We start from the raw sequence: 27,767 nt of genomic DNA, 5'->3' as shown, positions 1-27,767 counted from the left end.
GGTTTACAATCTCACTTTAATTAAACATACACATATCATTCACTTATTTCAGGGGGAAAATTCAGCACCCTGAACTTCAGAGAAAACACAGACAGAAATTACAAACAGAAATTATATAAACAAAGCAAATAACACAAATCAGCAGACAGGGCTTCTGTCTGTCCATAGCAATACATACATAGTTACCAGAGAGAGAAGCACCAACATCTGGATTTTCAAAGCTAGGGGACTCCTTAATGGCTACCCAGAATCTTGTCTGGCCAAATCACACATACACTCTTCCAATGAGTGAGCCCCCAAAGCAAAATGCTAACCTCAGAGTATATATACACTTCTTCAGGGTCAGAGGGCATCACAACCATGTGATTCAAACTCACGTGACTTAGGCTTTTCTGTAACTTAAGCAGGTCATCAAAGACTCTTGATTCAATCAAAGGCAAGACTCAAATCAATCAAAAGCAAGCACTTGATCGTTTTAGCTGAAAAGCACTCCAAAAGAAAAAAAAACAGCAATCCCCCATGACTCACAAAGCCACCATCTCTGCTACTGCCTCCGTGGCTGTGGGGCTCCTCTGACATCACATTCTCGGTAACCTGAGCCTTATGACCATTTCTGGACACTGGCACTGCTTTTTGTGTGCCCTCTTTCTGTTTGCTCAGGTGGGTGCCCAAGGGTCCCCTGGGCTCCACAACTGCCACCCACAGTACCTATAGGCCTACTTACTCACTGCCCTTGATTTCACTGCTGTTGCCAGGAGAACCCCTGGGCTGTGAGGCTGGCCAGAAATCCTTTCAGTCTTGGGAAAAGCAAGGAGATAGTGTTGTTAATGGAGGTAAATTGTGCTGTTTGAATTGCACCCCAATGAGACTATGTCACCTACATCAGGGCTGTCCAACCTTAGGTTTTTTTGAAACAATAGACAATATTTTGATTTGCCATTTTAGTGAGAGTTTTGCGGTTCTACTGAAGCATTTGTGTAAATTTCTATGCTTGTAGGTGGACCACATAAATCACACTGCGCACATGAAGCCCACGGGCCGCATTTTGATAGCTCTGACCTACATAATGGGCTCACAAACTTCTTGTCCCAGTCCAAGATCATGCTTAGTACTGAGGGTGAGATCATACAGTCTTCTCACCCTCCAAAGCGAAATCCTTCCCTCCCTGTAGCCCCTTCCTCTCATAGGCAAATTCCTCCAGGAACCTACATTTTAAATAAGGCTATACTCATGTTATAATTCTACTCCTCTCCCTGAGCTGCTTCTGACTCTCTGAACTTCTGACACCATGCCCCAGTGTGGTCACCAATTCTTTCTAACTTGATGGAGATGCCCTCTCCTTTATTTCTGCTGTTGCTCATTTCATATAGTCCTTGCTGCTTTTCATGTCTTTTTTTGTAGACTCTGTGTATGTCTCTTTAGAAACTCCCAAATATGATTCAAGTCAGTCTTATAGCTCGAAGATCTTGATAGTCCAAAATCATACTCTTTTTAAAACTTGTTTTTTTTAATTAACAATCTATTTTCTTTGACTCCTACTTTATCCTTCTCTATTGGAAAAAAATGAGGAAAAATAGAACTCTTATGAAAATATGCATAGTCAAGCAAAATAAATTTCTGCATTAGTTGTGTTCAAAAATATACGTCTCATTCTGTACCCCAAGTCTATCATCTTTCTGTCAGGAGTGGGTAGCATGCTTCGTTTCCAGTCTTTTGAAATTGCTATCAGTCTTTGCGTTGATTAGTATTCTGAAGTCTTTCATAATTGCTAAAATTATTCTCAGTGTTCAAAGGGAATGTTTGTCACTCTGTTCCACAAAGTCAGTTTGTCCATCAGTTCTCAAACCCCTATTCCACACAGACTCATGTACCCCTAATGTCTTTTAAGGCCTAGTACCTTGAAAGTACCTCAAATGCCTACACAATTTCTATTCTGATACTCCCAGTTTTTAGTGACAACATTGACTTACCCCTATACATGTTGTTCCCCCCCCACCCCCGCTCCTTGAGAGCAGAGTCTGTTTTGTTTTTAATCTTCATATCTTCAACACCTACTACACTGCCTAGGACACAGTTGGTAGGTAATAAAATATTTGTTGAATGAATGAATAAATGAAATTCAAATTCTTAAAATAAATATAACCTACCATTACAATCCTCATAAGGAAGACAGAGGATACTTTTGGGATAGTAATCAGTCCATCGAAGGTATTTAATTAAACATGGTACTTTATGGATGGGACTAAAGAAAGTCAAAGGATGTTAGAGTGGAGAGGGAGCTTAGGAAACATCAGGCATTAGAAAACATCCATGGCTTCATTTTACAGGTTGTGAAACTGAGGCCCAAAGAAGGGAGTGGCTATTTTGAGGACATAAAACTAGTCTGGCAGAGAGTAGGCTTAGCACTCAGGTCTCCTGACTCTCGGTCTCTTAGTCTTTCTTCTACATCCCAATTCCTCTGTGGTTCATGGTCTTGAAAAAATGTAACATATTTACCATGTAATTATATGAAACTGAATTTATCAAACATTTATAAGCATCAGCTATGAGTTAGAAACTGTAAAAAAAATTCTTTATCAATGAAGCTGGCAGGAGAATTAAAATTTTCTCATCTCAGCCCCTACATGCTCCACTTTATCGATGTTTCCTCAGTAGAGTCTCTTGCCACCTGGATATTTATAAGGAGATTTGCTGTGTTCGTTATTTTAAATTCTAAAAATCTAAGCGTGTTGCTTTGGGGCCTGGTTTGTCCTATAGATGGTTTTTTCCCCCTTGTACTGATTCTTAGTGTCCACTAGATGGCTCTCTATTTCAAAAAAACCTTGAAAACTGCCTTAAGGTCATGTTTAAAAGTTTTATATACCTCAACTGATTTCTGTGACCTTAAAAAATCTTTGGTAGTGGCAAGGAGGATGAAACCAGAGAAAAGGAATGTGCACCGTGGCAGAAGGTAGCTCTTCTGGAAAGCCTGATGTAATCATTATCACCTAGTAATACAATTGTTCAGCAACTTCCAGCTGGTGAAATTTGTGTTTGAATAAGTCCATTCTTACAGTCTCTTAGGATCTGCCAAGTATAATGGCATACAAAAATCCCTTCTATAGTTTCACAGTCACGCAGATCCACTACCTTCTAAATGACTACGAGAGTTCTAGCATCTAGCTTTTTTCTAGAAGGCTGCAGAATCATGCATTATTAGTGACCAGATTTCATAGAAGACAAAGCAGTCTGGGAAGCTGATGAGTCTTGTGCTTGTATCCAGTGGGAGGGCCTATGACTGTTGGGGGTGGGAGGTAGCATTGTCCCATCTGGGTTCACCGAGGGTGATGGAGCCTGTTGTCTCCTGTTCTTAGCTGGAGGGCATTTGAGAAAGCAGCTGCTGCAGAATCCATAGGCTGGGTGCCTTATTTTCCTTCTACATTCCCTTGGCGGTGCAAGTGTAGCTGCCTCCCGATGGCAAGCATCTCCTAAGCGGCTCATATATGCCTGTTCAAGTTTTCCTTCCATGGAATCATGGCAATTTTAGGGGCTTGTGGTCTAGCACTTAGTATAGTACCTGGCATATAGTAGGCACTTAATAAAGGTATACTGAATTAAATTGTCCTTACATCCACTGCCTCTTAGAATCTGTAGTTTCCTTCAAAGCTCAACTCTTCTTCAATATCTCAAACTCTAATTCCTCTTTGCTATTTAAATCTTGGGATAATCCCTTCCATTTTTTTCTCTGGGTTAAGAAGAGACTGCTTTAAGCCAATAGACTACAAATCCCAAAATGCTTCAGCACCTACGTGGGAGATATTAAATATGTAGGTTTTGAATTCCCTGATAGAATGAAAACTCCCAAGAGTAGATACTGTTTCTTTTTCTTTTTTTTTCTATTGTATCCCCACTTTGTAGCATAGCACCTAGCACCCTTAATATATACTTGTTGATGGTTCCCACAATCAGAATCTCTTTCTCTCTCTCTGTCTCTCTCTCTCTCTCTCTCTCTCACTCACACACACACACACACCACACACACACACACACACACTGATAAACCTCAAGCAATTAATAGCTCTTTCTCAGTTTGTTGCAAACTTAATGTCTATGTAGGTACTGCAATGCCTGTATCACTCTGCTGCTATACCCGGTCAGGAAGAAGCTGATGAGGCTAAGGACCCACTGGAACTCTGTGTAACTGGTATTAAGGTATTATTCTACCGGGAGAAAGAGACTTTCAAAATGGCTTATAGAGGATGCTGACAAATGATGACTACAGAACATTCATACATCCCACTGGAATAGATAATGACTTTTTAAAAACTACTGACATTTAAATTAATTTCAGAACATATATTTATTGGCATTAACTGCTAAACTGATGGTTTAGTTCAAAAGGGTAAGAAAAAGTTATTATTTGATCATTTCCTCATATCATCCATTAAATTCTACTTCTACTGACCCATCATGGCATTGTAGGTGACCCTGGATTCTTGAAGGCTGTAGGTATGAATTGTAAACTCTGACAGATTTTATTGAGTTGGGAAGACTTCGGATATGGTCCTAATGATGGATTTTTCCAACTAAATTTGGAGAGGTCCAATACCAAGAGATTGGTCATCAAATGATGTTATATTTTTTGTTGTGGTAAATCACGAAGACCAGGAAATCACCCTAGAACATTTCTTCACCATCCTGGCCCCCTACTCCCATTTTTGGGGTATCCATTTTGGGATGGGATCAGGCTGACCACGCTTCATTCTTCTTCTGGCTATGATTTTGACTTTCCAGACTTTGCTACAATTCCCCTACCTTCTTTACTTTCTCCCTCTTCTGCTCACTTCTTAGCATGTCTTCCCTAATTAGAATGTAAGCTCCATACAGGCAGGGTCTTTCTTTTTGGCTTGTATTTGTATCCCGACCACTTAGCACAGTGTCTGGCACATAGTAAGCACTTAATAAATGCTTGTTGATGAGATTGATGGAGTTATGACTTGCATTAGTGAATCGAATGTGAAACACTTTCTTGAATGAATGAGAAAGCATTCGTTAAGTGATTACTGTATGCCAAACACTGTGTTAAATTCCTGGCATGCAAATAAAAATCCAGTAAGTCCCTGCTCTCAAGTTGCCAATTCTAATAGGGAGAGATAAAACATATAGGGAGGCTCAGTTGAAAGGTAGCTGGGAAAGGCCAATGGCTTGTAGGATATAGTAGCAAGGCAGCTCTGTCCTAAGGTTTACCATCTTTTCCACTGATTGAATCTTGTCTATTTCCATCATTTCACCCTTTCACCATGCCAAGGGCTTTGATCCTCTCTATGAGATATTGAGTTGATAGACCCATATCTATTAATGAGGTTAAACCATTTGACCATTGCCAAGTATTTTGATCCGCTTGTATAGAATATTGAATTAATGAGATAGTAGTTGGAAAATTGTATTGTAGTAGAAGAAAGGAAACAAGCATTTATAAGTACCACTATGCTGACAAGTGCTGTGCTAAGTGTTTTTATAAATATTGTCTCTTTTGATCCTCTTATTATATCAGGAACTTCTCTAGGGCAGGGACTGTCTTTGCCTTTCTTTGCACCCCCAGTGCTTACACATTGCCTGGCATATAGTAGTGCTTAATAAATGTTTATTGATTTACTGATTCTCATAATAGTGAGGTAGGTGCTATTTTACAGTTGTGTAAACTGAGTCAGGGGCACATACCTAATGAACTTCTGAGGCTGGATTCAAACTCAGGTCTGCCTGACTCCAGGCCCAGAATCTGTTTGTGGCACCACCTTGCTGCAGCTTTTACTAGCTGTGTGGGCCTTGGGTAAGTAAACGTCTCAGAATCTCAGTAATTTCATTGGCAAATAACAGAATGCTCACATTGCCTATCTTATAGTATTACTGTGAGAATTAGCAGGGTAATATACCTGGAAGCATTTTGTGATCTTTTAAAGTATTTTATAAATATAAGGGATTACTAGCTGTGTGACCCTGGGCAAGTCCACTTAACATTGTCTGCCCTCAGTTTTCCTCATCTTTAAAATGAGCTGGAGAAGGAAATGTAACCCCAAATGGGGTTACAAAGAGTGTGGACACAACTGAAACACATGAACAACAGCAACAACAAGATTGGTCCAGATGTGATTTCATGAGTATAAGGAACTCCTAGTGGACAAACTTCCCTGAGGAGATTCCCTCTGCTAATGTAGATCAGCTTGTTCAGTTGTTCAGTCATGTCTGGCTTTTCCTCGACCCTGTGGATCTGTAATGACAATTTAGGTTTGAATATCTTTCCTCACCCATTAATAGGCCATGTGACCTACTTAAGTCACAGGAAGTCTAAGTCACGTGTGGTGGGAGGAACATGATGAGAGGAAAAGGAAAGTGTGTCATAGGAATGTGGAGAGAGAAGTTAGAACTGAGGGTGAGAGGGTGAGGGTGCTGGCTGTGAGTGATTATTTGTGGGAAGCTCCAGCAGGGGGGCGGAAGGCTAATGAGGATAGCAAGGCTCCATGCTGTGATATTGTGTTTTAAGTTCCTTGCTGTTATGATAAAGTGGGCTGACTGGTTTTGGGAGCTGCTTGCTGCTGGGATGGGATGGACTTACTGGTTATAGGATCATGGTCCTCTGGTGTCTGTTTTTACTCCTTCTACCTTCTAATGGAGGGTCTTCATATTTTGCAATACAGAACTACATAGGCATATTCACAATTATCATCTATGTTGTGTTTATTGCCTTGATAAGATGGGATCATACTGTCCTTGGGGTTTTCTTGGCAAAGATAATGAAGTGGTTTGCCATTTCCTTCTCTAGCCGATTAAGGCAAACAGAGGTTAAGTGAGTTGCCCAGCATCACATAGCTAATAAGGGTCTAAGGACAGATTTGAACTCAGGTCTTCCTGACTCCAGGTTCAGCACTCTATGCACTGAGTCAACTAGCTGCCTCCTCATGGATCTGCTACTGTTCTGTAATTTAGTCTGTGAGAGTCACTTGAGTTAGTGAAAGGTCATGCAACAAATATGTGTCAGAAGCAGGACTTGAAGGTGGGCCTTCCTGACTCAGACCTCTATTGATTGAGCCATGTCTCCTCTATATAAGGTAAAATGGCAATAACTATTGTGGGTGGCTCAGTGGATAGAGCACAACAATCAACAATCTCAGAAATGTGGATGATACCACTCTGCTGATAGAAGGTGAGAAGAGTTGAGAAGCCTCTTGAAGAGGGTGAAAGAGGATAGTATAATAGCTGTCTTGAAGCTTAACATAAAAAAAAGTAATTGGTCCCATCACTTCCTGGCAAATAGAGGGAGAAGAAATGGAAACACTGTCAGATATTATTTCTTGGGTGCCATCAGTGATGGCGACTGCAGCCATGAAATTTAAAGATACTTGCCACTTGGAAGAAAAGCTATGGCAAATCTGGACAGCATGCTAAAAAGCAGAGACATCACCTTGCCAACAAATGTCTATATAATCAAAGTGATGTTTATTTTTCAGTAGCAATGTATGGTTGTGAGAGTTGGACCATAAGAAAAGTTGAGCACCATAAAATGTTGCTTTTGAACTGTGGTGCTGAAGAAGACTTTTTAGAGTCCTTTGGAGAGCAAGGAGGTCAAATCCAAACTGTTCACTAGAAGGTCAAATCTGAAGCTGAAGCTTAAATACTTTGCCCATAAAGAGAAGACAGACCTCACTGGAAAAGCCCCTGATGCTGGGAAAAACTGAAGGCAAAGGTCGTGGTTTCTACAATCAGTGACTGCGCTAAGCCCATATTTCCTTCCCTCCCCTCTCCTCTCTTCCCCTCTCCTTCTCTCCCCTCCTCTCTCCTCTCTTCCCTTCTCCTCCCCTCTCCCTCCTCTCCTCCTCTCATCTCCTTTCCTCTTTCTGCTTTCCTTTCCTTCCTTCCTTCCTTCCTTCCTTCCTTCCTTCCTTCCTTCCAAGAGAAATATGGGGAGTTCAGATTGTCATAGTTCAAAAGGAGGAACCTATAATGGTATTATTTAGACAATGATACATGGGTAAAAAAATTTGGGAGTGGAGTCATAGCTTACCCTGGTTAACAAAATAAAAAGTTTCTCCCTGAGGAAATCCCCTTTGATGGAGGTCCTGTTTTTCTGACCCTTTTCATTTCCTATTCCCACTCTGGGAGACAGGGCAAAGTCTGGCTAAATGCTTTCAAGCTGCTGGTTATTGCATGTTAGTAGGAAACTTGTACTTTCATCTTCTCTATTCTCTTTGTATTGACTGGTAACCTTACCCACCAAGAAGACATCTGCAACCTCTATTCTAGGATAGTGCTGGCTTGATATCTACAATAACACTTTACTTATCTAACATCTTTGAGGTGGGGAAGTGAAAGGTGGAGACAGAGTCTCTAGTAGCAGTGTAGACCTGTAGAAGTGAATGATTGAGGACAAGTGTGGGACATGTGGAAGAAAGCCTCTGATGGTTGAGACCCTTGAGAAAGGTCGAGTTTCTAGCAAGATGGGGTCAGTAGTGGCAAAGGAAACAGACTCCTGGAGGGGTAGCAGGATGGGGAATGGATATTCTTCTTCTGTGCCAGCTGGACAGGTAAGTGCCTCTCTGGATTGATATTTGTAACTCAGATGGGACATTTCTATGGGACATTTTAAACTCAGTTGTTTATAAAATGATCATTCTGAAAATTTTGGATTGCCTGCATTTGTTTCTATGAGTGAACAGCTCTCACATTCTAAGAATATGGCAAATTTTATTGAGAAGAAACAATTTACTATAATATTTACCTGGGTAAAATTCTTTCTAAGACAGTTTAAAATGAATTTGACTATAACTATTCGTAGGCAGATAAAATCTGCTTTATTGGATTGGAATACTGGTACAATTTCTCTTTGCGACTCTTTAGAACCATTTTCTAGGAGAGTAGATTAGTTCTGAAGATTTGATATTTTCCAAAGACGATGAGTTTGTTGATGAGAATATCAGTGAGAATGTTGATCCCTACTTTGGCTGTGAGACTGTAATTAATTTAACAATTTCCCTCTCACTAGTTTTATGGTCTATCTGCCTAGGTTTGTGGAAGTTTCTTCCGAATGCAAGGAGAAGATAACTTATGTATGAGTTTGCATTTCAGAAATCTTCCACTTGCACAGATAACCGGCATAAAACCTCTGTGCTTTTGAAGAATTTTCATTACATTTCCAGTGAAAGAGGGCTTTGCTTACTTGGGATGCTAGCCAAATACTGAGATGACCATGATCTATTTGGTTTTTCAGTTGATGAATCACACAAAATTCTAACATTTGTTTACCTTTAAAATTATGGATGCAATCACTCAGGAGGTTTGCAGAAGGTGAATATAAATCCAAAGGAACTGAAGGAATATGCCACATTCACTTTGTATCAGTCCTATGACAGGTGGCATTTGGACAAACATATAGGTCGCCCCCACAGTAGATTAAGATGCAACAAAAAATTCAGATGTTTGTCAGAATTTGGAAGGAAATTACCATGGTGATGCCTTTTTCTCTCTCTGCTTCTCTTAGAACTGGAAACAACATTCTATCACTCTCTCCTTCCTTCTTCCTCAACAACAGTTGACTTTTCTACACTTCTAAAAGGAAATTTAGGGACTTTATACATGCAGGACTGTATGTACTTGCCGTGTATGATTTTGGACAAATCCCTTAGCCTTTCTATATCCGAGCTGCCTAATTTATAAGATTAGGGATTGGATTAGCAGGAGTTTCCAATCTGGATATATGTAACCCCTAGAGGGAATGAGAAATTTTTGATGTGATTTTGTGGAATACTTGATTAAAAAAAAAACAAAAAAATAAACCTATGTTTTCCTACTGAAATATTACAGAAGTAATAATGTTAATTTTTTAAAATGTGAATTGGAAAGAAAACAGTGAGGAGGAGACAGCATGAGAAAGTAAGGAAATGTTATAGCGCATTTGCAAAATTTGAAAGGAACAGTTAAAGAAAAACTTCACTCATCATCTGTTTTTCATTTTAGTTTGTTTTTTTGGCAGGGCAATTGGGGTTAAGTGACTTGCCCCAGGTCACAAAGCTAGCAAGGGTCAAGATTTGAATTCAGGTCCTCCTGACTCCAGGGCCTGTGCTCTATTCACTGTACCACCTAGTTGCCCCAGGAAGTTATGATTTGACTGATATAAGGAACTTCCAGATAAGAAAACTCTCTTTACCAATGCTAGTCAGAACCTGTTCTGTAACTTAGTTTTAGAGGGTTGCTTAGAGCACCAAGAGGTTATGAAGTTAAGTCCAGAGTCACCCAGCCAGGATGTATAAGAGGCAAGATTTGAACCTGGCCACATCTTTCTGGCTCCAAGGCCAGTTCCTTATCTGCTATGCCATGCTGTCTCTCAGATATTTTATCTGCATAGATAAAATAAAATAATTAAACAGTATGCATCATGTCCCCATATTTGATCTCAATCTACCTTAACAAGCTTTATATTGTATATTGTATATCCCTATCACTGCTAGATGGGTAAATAGTGGGTGAAATGATGCTTTCGATCATGTCTATAAGAAGTTGGGCATTAGATCCTGAGTTAAAAATTTTACTTTCCCACGATTTCAAGGAATGTAAAGCTGCTGTCATTTTGAAGACTGATTGTATTTCTTTAGCAGGGCTAGAAGGCACAATGTACTCAAATATTTCCTCCTGGTGTATTCTTTTCGTGGTCTGTCAGGCTGCGTGAAATTTCTACCATTTAAATCACTCTTTAAGGGACGTTTAAACCTATGTACATTTTAACTGGCTTTGGACACTTTTTCCTGGAAAGGGTAAACCTGTTAGTAAGTGTGGGTAAATCTCATGGGAAGTATAGCAATATAGCATAGTATAGAAAGTTTAGCATGAGCTCACAATGAGCCTCATTCTCGAGCTAACAGATTATTGTCAAGATGACAAGAATTCACTGTGCTAAGCAATGGAGGGTACAAATGGAAGCAAAAAGAAAGTTAGTCCCTGCCCTCCAGGAGCTTATAGTCTTCTAGTCAGGGCAGAAAACACATTAAAAAAAGTTGGAAAGGGGACAGAAGGTGCCCAGGTGAGGGTATGGTGGAGAAAACACAAATCCAAAGAGTTAAGAAGGGGGACTAGAGAGTAAACAAGGATTGAAAATGACTAGCTGGGGGCTCATCCTTAGAATGGAGATTCTGGGTAGAAACACCCAATCAGAGAAAGGGATTGTAATGGCGAGTGAGAAGAGTAGAGGCACTGAGGAATCTTATAGGATGAAGGCTGCTGAAGCATGGTGACAAAAGAAGTCCAGAGAGTCAGGAATGGAGGCCAGAGAGAAATGAAGGAACAAACATGACTCACCTAGATACTTTCCTTAAAATAATGGAGGGGGAGAGCCACTGACCAGTCAGAGGAAGATATGGCAGGGATGGAGCTATTTTCTAGGGTTAGAAGACCCCCAAGGTAGGAGTGAAGTTTCAAGGTAAGAAGTTTGCTTTGTTTTTCTGAATAACTCATTAGTTGAGATCAACATCTAGGGGAAATGTGACACAGAGGTTTTGGAAGGTTGAACACTTAAGAATGGGATGCTGCTCTGGACAATGGGGCCCTTCAGGGCTTGGCTAGCATGAGCTGACTGGCAGGGAATTCAGAGCATTATACTAGCTTACTATGTATACTATATCGTATTATATATTATATAATAAATTATATATCTATTTCTATATATCTATAGTATTTCGCTAGCTTGTAGTCTCTCCTATACTACCCTGTATCTCCTGCTTCAGTGACTTTGCCCTGGCTGCCCCTCCTCCATTCTGGGATGTGCTGCTCTTCCCAACTGCCTCTTAGTGTTCCTGGCTTCCTTTAAGATTCAGCTCAAATCTCCCCTTCTGTAGGAGGTTTTTCGGGTACCCAGTAGTTCCTCTTTCTTCTCCCCCCCCTTCCCTCTGAGATTATCTTGTCTTTACCTAGTTATTTATATGTTGCCTCCCTCATTAGAATGTAAGCTCCTGGAGGGCAGGGACTATTTTCACCTTTTTTTGTATTCCTAGTGCTTAGCAGGGAAGAGAAGACAATAAGTATTTATATAGAGCCTACTATGTGTCAGGCAGTATGCCAAACATTTATGGGTCTTACTGTGTGCTGGGCAATCTACCAAGTACTTTACAATCATTATCTCACTTGATCCTCACCACAGCCCTTTGAGGTAAGTGTCTCCATTCTACAGTTGAGGAAACCAAGGCAAATAGAGGTTAAGTGATTTTTCAGGGTCAGAAAGAATGTGGTGAAATTTGAACTCAGGTCTTCCTGACTTCAGGCTTGGTTCTCTATTGTGTCATTGAATTGCCTCATGGTAACTGCTTAATAAATGCTTACTGACTGACTGAATGACTGAAAGAGACCCTTCAAGCTAACCAAGGTTATCAACATATTATCCTACTCTCTACAGGGACTCTTCCCTCAAACCTTTTCATCCTTCCTCAAATCTCCCATGGCTCCCCTTTCCCAACTCTTTCAGCCAGAGCCTTGCATCCTATTTTACAGAAAAAATGGAATCCATTTGCTGTGAACTGCCTCTTCCCCCTGTTCCTCATCTCCTATTTCTCAGATGTCTTTTGCTACTATGTCCTTCATTCCTGTCTCACATGATGGAGTAGTCTTCTTACCAGAGCTAACCCTCCTACTTGTTCTAGATAGACCCCTCTACCTTTCCAGTCTTCTTACACCTTACTCCCGATAGGTGTTCTTCAATCCAGTGACACTGGCCTCCTGGTTGTTCTATGAGTAAGACACTCCCTGTCTCAGCACTAGGCATCCTCTCTGGCTGTCCCTTTGGCCTGGATTGCTTTCTTTCCTCAAGTCTGTCTACTCACTTTCCTGGCCACCTTTAAGTCCCAACTAAAATCCCACCTTCTACAGGAAGCCTTCCCCAACTCCTCTTAATTCCAGTGCCTTCCCCTTGTTAATTATTTCTAATTCATCCTGTATCTAGCTTGCTTTGCATATATTTGTTTGCATGCTGTCTTCCCCATTAGACTGTCAGCTTCTTGAGGGCAAAGGCTATCTTTTGCTTCTCTTTGTATCCCTAGGGCTTAGCACAGTGCCTGACACATAGTAGGTACTTAACAAATATTTATCGATTGCTTGATTACATAGGAGAGATTTATGGATTCACCTACAGTCCTCTGTTTCTGTTATTCTTTGTTGATAGAAATGTTCATGTATATGTTGAGAATAATTCAAAATTTTTAAAATTCAATTAAAATGAATTAAAAATATAAAAATTTTTTTAAAGAGCTCTGAAAGTAGAGATGGGGAAATAAACTTTACCTGTATCACAATTTTGCCTCTTCATAGTACATCAGCCAGAGAGCTGGCAACGGTAGGGGAAGACAATAAAAATCAAACCATTTAATTTTGGCATATGTGAGAAGGAGTATCTGATAGGAAAGAGTTAAACTACATTTACCATTACCAAATACCCAATTTTGGGGTGAGGGGGATGGGAAGAAGGAAGGTATATAGGTTGTGGAGATCTCTTCCCAAAGAAAATCTATTGCCAGCATACTCTGGACTGCTGTTTATTTTCTCTCCAATCTCCCCTTTAAAATTATCTATCAATTCCTAGTCAGAATTTTAGCCTTTAAATTTACAATTGGGGAAAATGACAACCGGAAAGTTTGAATGACTTATAAATTGAGTGGTCAGAGGCCATCTGGTCCAAACCCTTCATTTTACAGATGAAGAAACTGAGGCTGGAGGAATGACTAGGACGGCACAAGACTCATGTCAGAGTATGGCTTAAATCTGGACCCAGGTCTCTTTATACTGTAGTATGTAGCTACCAGGTCACAAGATGTAGTTAGTCACCCTGGGGGTAAATTCTTGTCCATTATTCTATAGCCTTCTGATTACATTAGAGGAGAAAGTTATACTTAATCACTAGTGATGTTTTGTTGTTGGGAGCAGCTAGTGGTTTTCAATACCTACTAATCTCCCTTTTTCTAATAAGGAGGGTATCAGGGACAAGTTGGATTAGCACTAGCAAACAGGAGACAGGGAGTCCTTCCAACTTCAGATCCTGAATCCAGGAATCAGGAGGATTTTCTGGATTTGCTACAATAACCTTTGGGGATTCTTTGGCATTTCAACGATCTGTTCTATCCCAGGCCTGTATTACTACATACTTTATAATTAAGGGTTGGCTGGATTGACATGACTGCATATTAGCCACAATCATCAAAACTGGCAATGATTAGGCACACGTTATGTGGCGATAACTCTTGTTTATTAGAATTGGAGAATTTATTCTTTTTTGGAATCTTAAGGAAACTGAGTAATTATCTTTATTTTTTTATCTTAGGAATAATAGCAGGATATTTTAATTAGCTGTTCTACAAACTAGAACGATGCCTTCAAGTGAAATACACTAACCAATTAACTAACAAACATTTAATAAGCACCACCAACAGGCACAAAGAATAAAGTGAAATGGTCATTTCCCTATGAAGTTTTCATCCAATCAGGGAAAGTATGAATTATATTTTAAAGTATGTATATATACATTCATATATATGTATGCATATATGTATAGACATGTCTTTATAAATGTTGTATATACATGTGTTTATATGTATACATACGTATTATGGGCAGGAACCTATTGTGGTCCTGTTTCTCTTTGGAACTGCAACCATGAGGGTCTTCCCCTCCCAGCTTAATTTTTTTCTCTTTTTTTCTACTTAAAGGGGCCATCCATTGACTCACTTCTTAAAGAGGGCCATTCACTGAATGGATGTCACCACACTCTAAGTGAGTATGTGAAAAGCCCTTAGCCTAAAAGGGCCAGGGTCTCCCATTGCATCCTGGGTCTCTCCAGTCATTCTGATGAATATCTGGTCATTGGATTCAGATGGCTCTGGAGGAGAAAGTGAGACTGGTGACGTTGTGCAGCCCTCCATCACTCAAATCCAAGTCAACTGCAAGTCATGTCATCATTTCCCTGATGTCATGGTCCTCTTTGAATGTGTATATGTATATATATGTATGTATGTATATATACATACATACATATATGTGTGTGTGTGTGTGTGTATATCTAAATGTGTGTATGACCTCTATACGAAATAGATAAAAGGTAATTTTGGGGAGAAAGGTAGTACTGGAATCTTGGATCATGGTATCTGTAAAGGCTTACATTAGAAGAAGGAAATTCTAAGAGGCACAGGTTATGAGTGAGTATGTTCCAGGAATGGGGACAATTAGTGAAAAGGCATGGAAAAGGGAGACGGAGTGTTATGTAGGATGAATATTATTATCATAGCTAACGTTTATATAGCGCTTACTATGCTCCAGGCACTGTGCCAAATGCCTTACAGTTATTATTTAATTTGATCCTCAGAGCATCCCTAGGAGGTAGGCACTGTTATGATTTCCATTTTACAGATGAGGAAACCAGAGATTAAAGTGACTTGCCTGGGGTCACATGGCTAGTAAGTATCTGAGACTGGATTTGAACTCAGGACTTCTTGACCCCAGGCCTGGAACTCTATCCATTGCATTAAGATTTTTAAAAAGGTGATTATATTTAAAGAACAAAGCAGAGTTAATCAAGGTTTGGAAATATCATAGTGACCAAATTAAAAAAAAGATTTTAAATCTATTTTTTTTAGTTAAAAATGTGAATACGCACTTCTTCAATTGTGAAAAACCTAATTTCATCCATACATTTTAAAAAACTAGAACAATACAGAAATTAAAACTGACTTTTTGGAATCCTGTGTTATAAATATCTATACAGACATATTTCCTTAGAATTCTGTTTCAAATCTCACATAGGAAATAAATGGAAATCCCCACCCATCCTCCACCCAAATGTTGACATATGGCACAACAGCCCCTGATACTTCTGGCTCTGGTTACACACACACACACACACAAACACACACGCATAGGTGTGTGTGTATGTGTGTGTGTGTGTGTGTGTGTGTGTGTGTTTATATGTACGTTCTTATTCTTGTCTAAAACCATTAATATAGTTTGTTCTGGATTAACCAGGTTTAGTCTGCTTTGTGGATCATTTTGGATCTCCTTTCACTTGCCGTCCAGACAAGGACATTGATGATAGCAGAAAGCCAGCAGAACTGAGTCTTATGTATAACAGTATAGAGAGAGTATGTGACTATTGATTTTTATGCACCTGTGTCTCAGAATGCATCTGAGTGTGTCTCTCTGCGTTAAACTGCTCTGTGGATATAAATGTGAGCTGAGGATTATATGCCCCTTCCCATTAGAGTAAATCATTGAGGCACCTCTGCTTTTAAAACTGAATCATACAATAATAAGAATGATGATGAAAATGATGATGACAATAAACCATAGAATGTTAGAGCTAGAGAGAGTCTTGGAGATTATCTTGTCTAAATGTCTCATTTTATAGATTTTGAAACTGAACCACAGAAATGAAGTGACTTGCCCAAAGGCACACAGCTAGTTACTGGGCATGGCTATCACTGAAACCCGCGCTTTCTGATTCTGAGGTCAACAGCGTTCCTTCCCACTATTCCCCACAGACACTAAAGGTATTGGTGGGAGAGCGTGACCTAAGTTTACGTAAGGACTGTGAAGTATTGGTTATACTTTCATTTACTTTAATATTGGATAACTATAATATAACGATTAGGAGCTGCTAGGTAGGGCAGAGGATAGTACACCAACCCTGGAATCAGGAGGGCCTGAGTTCAAATTTGGCCTTAGACACTTATTAGCTGTGTGATCCTGAACAAGTCACTTAACCCTTCTTGCCTCAGTTTCCTCATCTGTAAAATGAACTGGAGAAGGCAATGACAAATCACTCCAGTATCTTTGCCAAGAAAATCATAAAATGGGGTCATGAAGAGTCAATACAACTGAAACAACCCAACAATAATATAATGATTATTCTTGCTTTTGCCTTATCATGAAGTAAACATTTTATATTTAAGAATTAATGATGTCATGGTGACTGGGATTATGTGAATAGGAAGCACACTGGTGGATGACCTCTCTTCTAATGGCATCTTTTGATACACAGCATTCCTCAGAGCAAAACAAATTTTTTCCTTCCTAGAGGATCTGGCTCCCCCCTCTTTGGGAAGAACAATTTACTTATTCCTTAGCTCCAATTATTTCTGTAGTCCTTCTGTACCAGGCAGCTAGGTGGCACAGTGGATGGAGTTCAAGGCCTGGTGTCAGGAAGACTTGTGTTCAAATTTGGCCTCAGACACATCCTAACTGTGTGACACTGGGCAAGTTATTTAACCTCTGCTACCTCAGTTTTCGCATCTGTAAAATGGGGATGTTACCTAACTTCCAGAGTAGTTGTGAGGACCGTGTGAGATAATAATTGTAAAGTGCTTGACATAGTGCCTGGCACATAGTAAGCACTAAATAGAAGTTATTATTATTATTATTTCTGCCTTTCCTCATGTACATCATGTTTTTCTACTTTCTGTCCTCCTGATTCCTTTTTTGCCTCTTCAAATACATTTCCTTCTTTTTTTTTAAATCTTTACTCCATCTTCCATTTTTAAGGGACACTTTACTGTAATAATCTGGACAATGGATAGGTATGTTTTTGTGTCCCCTTTACCTTCTTTCCTAGGAGGGAATTGTAACCTTCCTACTTAATAAACTCCATTGGCTTCCTATTGCCTCCAGGAACAAATAGAAAATGTTCTGTTTGGCATTCAAAGCACTTCATATCCTAGCTCCCTCTTACCTTTCCAGTCTTTTTTACACTTTACACCCTACCCTTACTCATACTCTTTGATCCAGTAACACTGATCTGGCTGTTCTATGAATAAGACACTCCATTTCTGGGCTCTGGGCATTTTATCTGCCTGTCCCCCATAGCTGAAAGTCTATTTGTCCTCTGCTCTGAATATTGACCTCCCTAGCTACTTTTAATGCTGTAACAACAATGCTGCTTGCCGCTACTGTGGCTATGTAAGACCAATAACACCAGCACACAGAAGGGCTGCTAGCACAGTTTCATTGATCTGCTTTTCCAAGGAAAGCACCTTTAAGGGGTTTACAATCTTACTTTAATTAAACATACATATAGTATTCAATTAGTTCAGGGGGAAAAGTCAGCACCCTGAACTTCAGAGCAAATACAAACAGAAATTACAGAGACAATATAAACAGATCAACATTTCTGTCTAACCAAATCACAATATATAGTTACCAAAGAAATACCAACATCTGGGTTTTTGAAGCTGGGGTGGGGGCTTTGAACAACTTTTCCAGAGTCTCATCACCAACACTCTTTCAATGAGTGTGCTCCCAAAGGCAAGACACTAACCTCTAAGTTTATATATACTTCTTCAGGGTCAAAGGGCACCACAACTATGCTACTCAAACCTATGTGAACAAGGCTTTCTTGTTTTTTAAGCAGGTCAAAGACTCCTGATTCAATCAAAGAAACAAAAGACAACAAAAAAGTTCACTTTGCTTGCCATTATGTTTGAAAGGCAAGACTCATTAAAGGTACTTGATTACCTTAGCATTCTAAAAGAGAAAATAAAAAATCCTGCCCTGATTACCATTACAAAGGCCCAACTGAAGCCTTCCCTTACCCCTCTTAATTCCAGTGACTTTCATCTCTTAATTGTTTGTAACATATCCTGTATATATATAGCTTGCTTTGTATATATTGTTTGCATGTTGTCTCCCTCATTAGATTGTAAGCTCCTTGAGGTAAGGGATTATCTTTTGCTTCTTTTTGTAATCCCAGAGTTTAGCACAGTGCCTGGAACATAGTAGGCACTTAATAAATGTTTATTGATTGAGATACATCTTCATTTACATATTGCAGTTACTTGGTTTTTGTACACTATATACAGATAAAGAAGAGAATGAATGTTGAGTGAGCACATACTATGTGCAAAGCCCTGTCCTAAGTGCTGAGGACAAAAACAGAAAAGAGGTGACAGACTCTGTCTCAAGAGGCTTCCAGTGTGGAAGACAATGCATTTGAGGGGCTTCAGTGGACCATTGGGTCCACAGGGTACAGTGGCAAAGCTGCTAGTAATATATCTTCATTAGCAACATTTCCACTAATAAAAACCTTATGTGTTCCTGATGCTGAACCATTTGGCAGTGCCTAGGATATTGGGGTTAAGATTTCTTTTTCTGGGTCTTCAGTAGCTATGGCTAAGGAAACAGGGGCTCTAATATTTGCAGAGGCAGCTGCAAGGTTGCATCTCCACAGTGTTTGTTTTCTGGGATAATTTTTTAGGTGATGGGCTGGAAGCATGACCAGTGGTCTACCATTCCTGGGGTTCTTGGGTTTACCTGTTTACTGGGCAGTTGGTCAGTGGTTGGTATGGTGGGTGGCAAGGATTGTGGCCCCTTCTTAACAGGGATTCTTCCCTTTTAATAATGGCTATGGAGACCAGTCTGGAAGCAGGACTAGAGCTATGCAATTCCTAGGGTTCTTTGGCGTATCTGCCCACTGGTGCTAGTTGGAGGTGGTGAGAAAGGTGGACCCCTTCATCCATGCAAGCTGGATGCAAGGCTGGTGATCTAGAAGGCACTCTATGCTCTGTTCTCAGGGCCCTTGGGTTCAGGGTCCTGGGCTTTCTCCATCAGGATCTAAGGGGAAATACCATTTGTGGTGGTGGTGTTGGTGATTTGACTTGCCTGGCATATGCTGCCTCCTTTCTCTCCCCTTGAGGGCACCTTGAGTGCCTTGCTATAAAATTCTCTGACCTCCCAGTTTTCTGGTGGTAAGATCCTTAGTTCTCAGTCGTTCTTGCTGAAAGCTCTTGTAGCCTAAATGATGTGGCGAAATGTGTATTTGCCATGCCAGAGGTGGATGGGTAAAGCTTTATTTAACCATAGCAGTTTTTCTACCTTTTTACGTGAGATGAGGCCATGTTGCTCAATTGCCTTCGATTGGCATTTAGCCAGTTCCTGCTAAAGGCCCTCTGAAGTCAGAGGCTGAACAAAGTTGCCACGTATGTAATCTAATGTATGAATGAGGTTCAAAGAGAGGGACTCATCTTCTTTTTCTTGAGTCACTCTATCTTGCACACAGCATCATGTAACCATTCTCTTTGCCAATGAGAAGAGTCTTATGAAACCTGATTTACATGTATAAGGGAAAGGGGTTTCTGGTTTAATCCAATTTCTGGATTCAGTCCTTTCTCAATAATCTGTTTTTAAAAATCTCCCATCTTTCCCTTTCTCCATTATTCATCTGTCAGAATAGGGAGCATATTGTTAATATCCTTATTTTATTGATGAGGAAACTGAGGCTAAATCACTTTCTTCCAGTAGCACAGGGTAAAAAAAATTTCAAAGTTGGTATTTGTATCCAGATTTTTTGATTCAGAGTCCAGAGCTTTTTTGCTTTGTCATACGTCTTTTATCACCATCACCATCACCATCACCATCATCATCATCATCACCATCACCGTCACCACCACCATCACCATCACCATCATCATCATCACCACCACCATCACCATCATCATCATCTTCACCACCACCACCACCATCATCATCACTATCACCATCATCATCACCATTACCATCACCATCATCATCATCTTCACCACCACCATCATCACCACCATCACCATCATCATCATCTTCACCATCACCATCATCACCATCACCATCATCATCATCATCACCACCACCATCACCATCATCATCTTCACCACCACCATCATCATCACCACCATTACCACCATCACCATCATCATCACCATCTTCACCATCATCATCATCTTCACCATCACCATCATCATCACCATCACCATCACCACCATCATCATCATCACCATCATCTTCACCATCACCATCACCATCACTATCACCATCACCATCATCATCACCATCATCATCATCTTCACCATCACCATCATCATCACCATCACCATCATCATCATCATCTTCACCATCACCATCATCATCATCATCTTCACCATCACCATCATCATCATCACCACCACCACCATCACCATCATCATCATCTTCACCATCACCATCATCATCACCACCATTACCACCATCACCATCATCATCATCTTCACCACCATCATCATCATCGTTAACATTTATATAGTTCTTACTATGTGCATTTTCCTAAGCGCTTTACAATAATCACCTCATTTGATCTTCATAGTAACCCTGTGAGGTAGATACTATTATTACCCCCATTTTACAGATGAGGAATCTGAGACAAATTGAGGTTAAGTCACTTGCCCAGGGGCACACAGCTAGGAAGTATCTGAAGTTGGATTTGAACTCAGTTACTGACTCCGAGTAAAGTGCTCTATCTGCTGTGCCACCTGGCTGTCTACTATTCCATGATGCCTCTTTAAGACAGGGACCCTTCTTCTCTGCTTCTACCGCTCTACCCATTCCAGATTCTATTTGATTCCCTCAAATCCTTCTGGGAAGCAGGAAGAATAGAAATGATAAGTAAAGTAAACAGGACTGTCCTCTGAGGAGCCGCCCCCATTGTCTTTTGTACTATGCTGTTTTGGCCCCTTCAGATGCCACCGTGGATGCCTGAGTGGCAGTAAGGTAGAGTGGAAGGTAGGGAGTGAGAGGCCTGGGTTCTAGTCCTCTGTCACTTACTAGCTATGCAGCAGTCACTTTACCTGGAGAGCAGGGTTACCTTATCCTTGTGAAGGGAAGAGGACAGATTACATCGCCTTTTTGAGGGCACTTTAAGAATCACAGACTATTACACCTGGGAGACCATCCAGCTCAACTCACTCACTTTATAGATGAGGAAACAAGCCTAGAGAGGTGAGGTGACTTACCCAGGGTCATATAACTAATAAGTATCTGGGGCAAGATTTGAATTCAGGTCTTTCTGAGTTCAATTCCAGAGTTTGTTCATGAGATTCATCATTATCACTGATGTGATCATAACCACCTTATCTTAGTGGACAATTTATCAAGTCAAATCATATAGGTGCTAAGTGTCAAGATGAGGATTTGAACCTAGGCCCTTTGACTACAAATGCAGCACCCCTTCTACTGTAACAGAAGGTGTTTTGACTCTAAATAATTTCCATATGCTCCAGTTTCTTTTGGATCAATCATTTTTGATATACTAAGAAGAATCAATATAATCCTGTTGGTATTGTTTATTTGACCTCTACAGAAGTCATTGCTTTGTAGCTCTGCTGGCCACCGCACACTGGGGTTCATGCATTACTCATGTCCCAGCTGGTCCAAATAAACAGCTTCTTGGCAGACCTTCTCCATTCATTTACTATTCTGTGTATTTTTGCTTTTTTTCCCCAAACATCACTGGCAGAACAATTTTTCAGCACTCTCTGTAATCCTCATGTCACTTCTCTAGTAAGAAAATTACATCGGCTGCCTGTTCACCTCCAAATTGCATGACTGTAACAGTGATCTGTACAAGGTACATATAGGCTCCCCTTAAAATTGTTCATGGTTTTTAATTGTCTTTGAGTCTCTATAGTTTTTTGTTTCAGCTTGTATTTTAGCTGTCCTTCTAATATTATCTCTTTGGAGCAGATTCTAAGTCATAAAAATGGGACAATTCTGAATGTTTCCTGAGAGTGCCTAGAATAAAGTAGGGCTTAATAGATAAGTGAATCGAACTGAAGGGACTGCAACCATTTCTTCTGCTCCAGAACTACCCCCCTCTCCAACCCCACTTTGCTTCCATCAATCAACAAGCATTTACGAAGCACCTACTAAGTGCCAGGCATTGTGGCAATACAAAAGTAAAATAGTGCCTTCCCTCAAGGAGCTTATATTCTATCAGGAGATACAACAAGCACATTTATATTCAAAATATATTCAAATAGATACAAAGTAACCTGATGGGGGTGGGGTGTTGGCAGTGACAGGGTGTAGGAAAGAGTCCATGAAGAGGCTGATGCATAATAACAATAACTAGCATTTATATAGTGCTTATGATGTTTCAGGTGCTAAGTGCTTTCATAATAACAGTAATAGTAATTAACACTTAGGTAGCGCTGACTTCATGCTAGGAACACAGCAAACACGTTACAAATATCTCATTGGATCCTCATAACAACCCTGGGAGGCAAGGGCTATTATCATTCTTCCCAATGTACAGATGGATGCAAACAGAGGTTAAGTGACCCAGTGCTTGGATTTGAACTCAGGTCTTCCTGATTTGAGGCCCAGTGGTCTATTCACTGTACCACCTAGCTGCTTGCACTTCAAAGAGGGCAAGTTGCTCCATCAGGTCGTAAAAGTGAGACACAATGTGAGCATGTGCTGTTGGAAAATGTCAGCGATTGATGCAGGGTTGCCACAAACCTTCAATTTATAAGAAATGCAATATATGCAAAGTGTAATAAAGCAAGGCACAATAAAACGAGGTATGCATGCACCTGAATGTTTTTTCATGTTACTTCTCATGTTCTTCATTGGTTTCCTGTTTCACAGATTATATTTACTTATGTTATGAAAACAATGGTTAGGACAATATTGTCAACTGTGGAAATAGACCTGATCCCATTACTGACTGGCACAGGAGTCTGACCTGCTCCATTTCTGACATGGGCCAGTTCACCCCAACTTATGCAGCCTGGTGGCTCCCCCTCTCTCCAAGGTTCATTATATTAACGCTGAACTTAGTGTAGACACTTGATTAGTAGATCCCACAGCGGCGCAGCCTCAGCCTCCCTGGCAGCTAGGATGACAGATTATCATGCCCAGCCTTCTCTCCTATGTTCATTACAAATAAACCACACAGGAAATGAAGGCATGAGCTTTACCAGAGACGGAGTAGTTCTATGGAAGCTCATTTGGCTATGCAATGTTCTACGTGGAACCTGTATGCTTTTCTGATTGCTTGGGACTCTTCCTTTATCTCTCAGTGGGACCCTGCAGTTCACCTCCTCACATCTTGCTTTCCTAAACTCTGTCATCAGGCTCAGCTCCCTAAGAGGAGTATTCTGGTATGCAGTAAGTGCCCAATATGTGCTTTTAAAAATTCATTCACAAGCCCAAATCTGCTATCAGTACCCGCTTCTCCCAGTGATATTACCCTGGTCACATTCTCTTTTAATCCCAGTTATTTACTATCTGTTCCTCCCACTATTTTTGGTTTTGTTTTCCATCCTTAACAAAATATCCATTATCTAGGGGGTGCTTCTTTTATACTTATTCCATTTCCCACTATGAATTGGAACCTGGATGTCTCCTGAGGACTCCATGTTACTAGCTATACTCAAGGTCCTCTACAGTCTGAATCTAGCCTACACACTCAATCTTAACTCATGCTTCTGTGTCCTAGCCAGCCAGGAACTCTCCCCCATTTTTATCCTGTTCTCTCATGTCTCCATGCTTTTGCTCTTGCCACCCCAGTTCCTGAAAAGCACCTCCTCTCCCCTTGCATTTCTATCTGTTGAACTGTTGTTTCCTTTCCTCTAAAACTTAATTCAGATGCCACCTCCTCCATGAAGCCTTGTCTGATACCCCAGATCATGACGATTTCTCCTTCTAGACTGCTTCAGCACTTATTGTCTGCATAATTATCAACCTCGCTGAAGTGTTATGTTTGAAATATACCTATTTTCTTTCTCGCCAAGTAGATTGTGAAGTTTTTGAGGACATGGATACTTACACTTTTCTGTATCCCCCAGAGTGCCTCCCTCACATAGTAGGTGATCAATAAAAATTTGAAGTCAATCTCCTGGTTTGAGGCACCTTGTTCCTTGTTTGTTATGGGGAACTGTCGTAAGATTAACAGTTCTTTGGCCCATTCTTAGGGTGGTTTTTCCTTATGGATCCTTCCCATTCGGAGGAAAGGAAACCAAATTCTAGTGCTGAATGCTCAGATATCTCTTGCTGGTTTTTAGGAGCTATATTTACTAAAACACAGTGGCATTTTAAAGAAGGCAGCATAAAGGCTGCCTCTGCTCAAGGTAAAGTGTTTCCCAACAGAGCCAACATTCTGGCTTTGGTCCAAGGCATCTCTCTACCTCATCTCCTCCCACCCCCTTCTCTGTATTGTTAGTCAACAGTAAACTAGAGAGGATGTTAAAGTCTCATCACTGGGCTAATTCATAGTCAAATAGGAGCTTTTGTACATTTGTGAGACTGATTGGGAATGATGCATTGCCAGTCAGAAATGTTTTTCACTTACTCCACAAAGTCCTTCTCCAAGGCCTCATTCTAACATGCAGGTGACTATGGGCTCTCAAGGCTATGGTGGTGTATCACAAAGCTCTAGCAGGTTCTACAATACTGGAAAGGCTTAGTTTGTGAATGTGGTAATGGATTGTGGGCCTTTTCTTCCAAGGAAAAGCCCAGCCAAGTTCAGAGAGGCTCAATGCCAGAAGGCTGCTTACCAGGGGATGATTTCTATTTTTTGCGGGGTAGGGGAGGAGATAGTTACTTGATATGCTCTCTACTAAGCAGAAGGAAATATGATTTGCATCTGTGATAATAATGATTCTCACAGATAAAGCACTAGATCTGAGTTTGACTCCTGCTCCAGACATTTACTAGCTAGGTGACCCTGAGCAAGTCACTTAAACTCTCTGGGGCCCTGTTTCCTCATCAGTAAAATGAAGAATTAGACCTGATGGTCTATAAGTTGCCTTCCAGATCCAAATCTATGATTCTATAACAACCCTGTGAGGTAGTGTAAATATTATCATTTTCATTTTACAGATGTGGCAACAGAGGAGTGGACAGATTAATTGATTTCCTGAAAGTTATCTAGCTAGCATGAAAACCTCAGTGTTAGGAGAGATGGTACCTACAGGATGCTAGATCAGATCTTCCCTCAATATAATCCCCCAATTTTTAAGCAAAGTCCAAACTAGTCTCCAGTTAAGACAACTGCCTCATGCAGCAGCACACTCTGGTTTATTTATTCCTTGGCAAAATGCTTATTTGCTATTGTATAGGCATATAGGCATAGGGGATAAATCCTCAGAGCAGGTAGGAGCCCTATATACTGAGGCCTCTATATGGATGCAGACTTCAGGGCACAATAGAAGTCAAAATTTAAATCCCATTTTCTGTTAAGATGCAGGTGACTTTTCTCAGGGTTGAATTCCAATGAATATTTTTCCTTCCTCAGGATGCTGCCAATTCCATACTGAACTGTGTTATGAAAAGGCTATTCTGTTAGTTAAGTGTGAAATTGTAAACCTGTGTTTGGAAGGTTTTCTTGGCGTGAGCCCCCAGCAGTTGTTGCTTTAGAATTTCTGCAGAATATAAATGACCATGGCAACAGGTTACATAGTTTGGATTTCTAATGTGCATGGCAAAAGTTTAGTTCAGAGGGAAAATTAAAGGTCTAAGTTTATGAAGCAGCAAGAATGCTTCTTCCCCCATTCCTTTTTAAAAAATATAGTAAAGCCTGATGAGATTTCTTCTCTTTCTACTTATTTAAGCCGTAGCTATAGAGATGTGATTTGCCAAGTATGAATACTGTGCTATCTTGGTAGAGGGAAAAGACCATACGTAGCATCATAGATCTTAGATCTATAAACAGATCACCAACAGAAAACTAGAAGACAATTAGAGATTATCCAATCCAACCCCTTCATTCTTATAGAGAAGACCCCGAATTCCAGAGAGTCCACTTAAGTTATAAGTGGCAGAACCAGGATGTTCACCTGGGTCTTCTGAATCCAAACTAGGCACTCTTTCCGCTGTGTGACATTGCCTTTTTTCTCCATCATGTTTTGCATAAAGCTCTTACCTGGCTCAATGTTCAGAGAATAACTGTCTACGTGCAGATTGAGCTGCTGGGTTGCAGTGGAACAGAACTCCTCCAGTACACAGTGCACTGCTTCTGTGATGTTGTAAGGGACTGACTTTGCAAACTTCATCTTACTATTCACGATCACGCTCCCGTTTCTGAAGTTGAGGATCTCGAGGTGCTTAAATCCCGTAAGATTGGAACGCAGATAGGGAAGCAGCTGCAAAGCAAAAAGTGAGTTTACTTTTAACTGTCTTCTAAATGCCCAGATGCTGTTAATTTCATTTACATTCACTTTTCATTACCTGTTGCATAAATTGTAGGTGTTTTTCCCCTCAGGAATTGATACTAGAGCTGAGCACTGTTACTTAGTGTTCCATTTGCCATCATTACACCCAATATTTACCTCTTTCTTTTTGTATATGGAGATGGACGGTTGGTAGATTTCTTCATGATGGATTGCCCACAGTTAAAGTTTCATTTTTTTTAAAAAGAAAATACTTAGCAGCAAACTAGAAAGTCAAATTCAGTTAAAGATAATGTAGTCAAACAGGTAATTACATGTACCATATGAGGCAGAAGACCAGATTACTTAGAACCCCAGTGAATGGGGCACAGCAGAAGTACTCTTAGAGAGCAGATATAACTTCATTATTGTTTTTTGTGTTCCTAGAACCTATCACAGTAATTTGCACATTTTTCCTCAGACTGTATTTGTGATTTCATTGTTTTAGGGAAGCCTCAATGAGGAAATTCTCTTTATCAAGACTTTTACTTGCCCTGAAATTTTGACTCTTACAGTGCTGCCTAAGGGTTAAGAGACATGCTAACTGTTACACAGTTAGTGTATTTCAGAGGTGAAATGGACTCAGGTGTTATTGACTCTTTCTTGGCTAGTGAGGTTGAGTTTGGTTTCTGAGAAAATTCTAGAATAGATCTTTGAAGAAATGGATCATCTAGATAGGGAAGCAGAGATTATAAAGAGCCAAGATGGCTTTATCAATAGTATATCATACCAACCTCACTTCATTTCTTTTGTTTCCAGGATTGTAGGAATGATCTGGATGTA

The 27,767-nt window shown here is 40.3% G+C and overlaps 1 protein-coding gene across 1 annotated transcript in view; it reads right to left on the bottom strand.

Moving 5' to 3' along the window:
- The window catches only part of IMPG1 (interphotoreceptor matrix proteoglycan 1), a 318,324-nt gene that overhangs the window by 21,776 nt on the left and 268,781 nt on the right, over positions 1 to 27,767 (bottom strand). Inside the window, exon 15 of the mRNA XM_036768304.1 lies at positions 26,699 to 26,918. Coding sequence (XP_036624199.1) covers positions 26,699 to 26,918 — 220 coding nt within the window. The remainder of the gene's footprint in view (positions 1 to 26,698; positions 26,919 to 27,767) is intronic.

The sequence above is a fragment of the Trichosurus vulpecula genome, chromosome 7, assembly GCF_011100635.1.
Source record: "Trichosurus vulpecula isolate mTriVul1 chromosome 7, mTriVul1.pri, whole genome shotgun sequence".
NCBI classification, from domain to species: Eukaryota; Metazoa; Chordata; class Mammalia; order Diprotodontia; family Phalangeridae; genus Trichosurus; species Trichosurus vulpecula.
The sequence above is the reverse complement of the archived record's forward strand: the minus strand, read 5'-3'. Positions and strand labels throughout refer to the sequence as shown.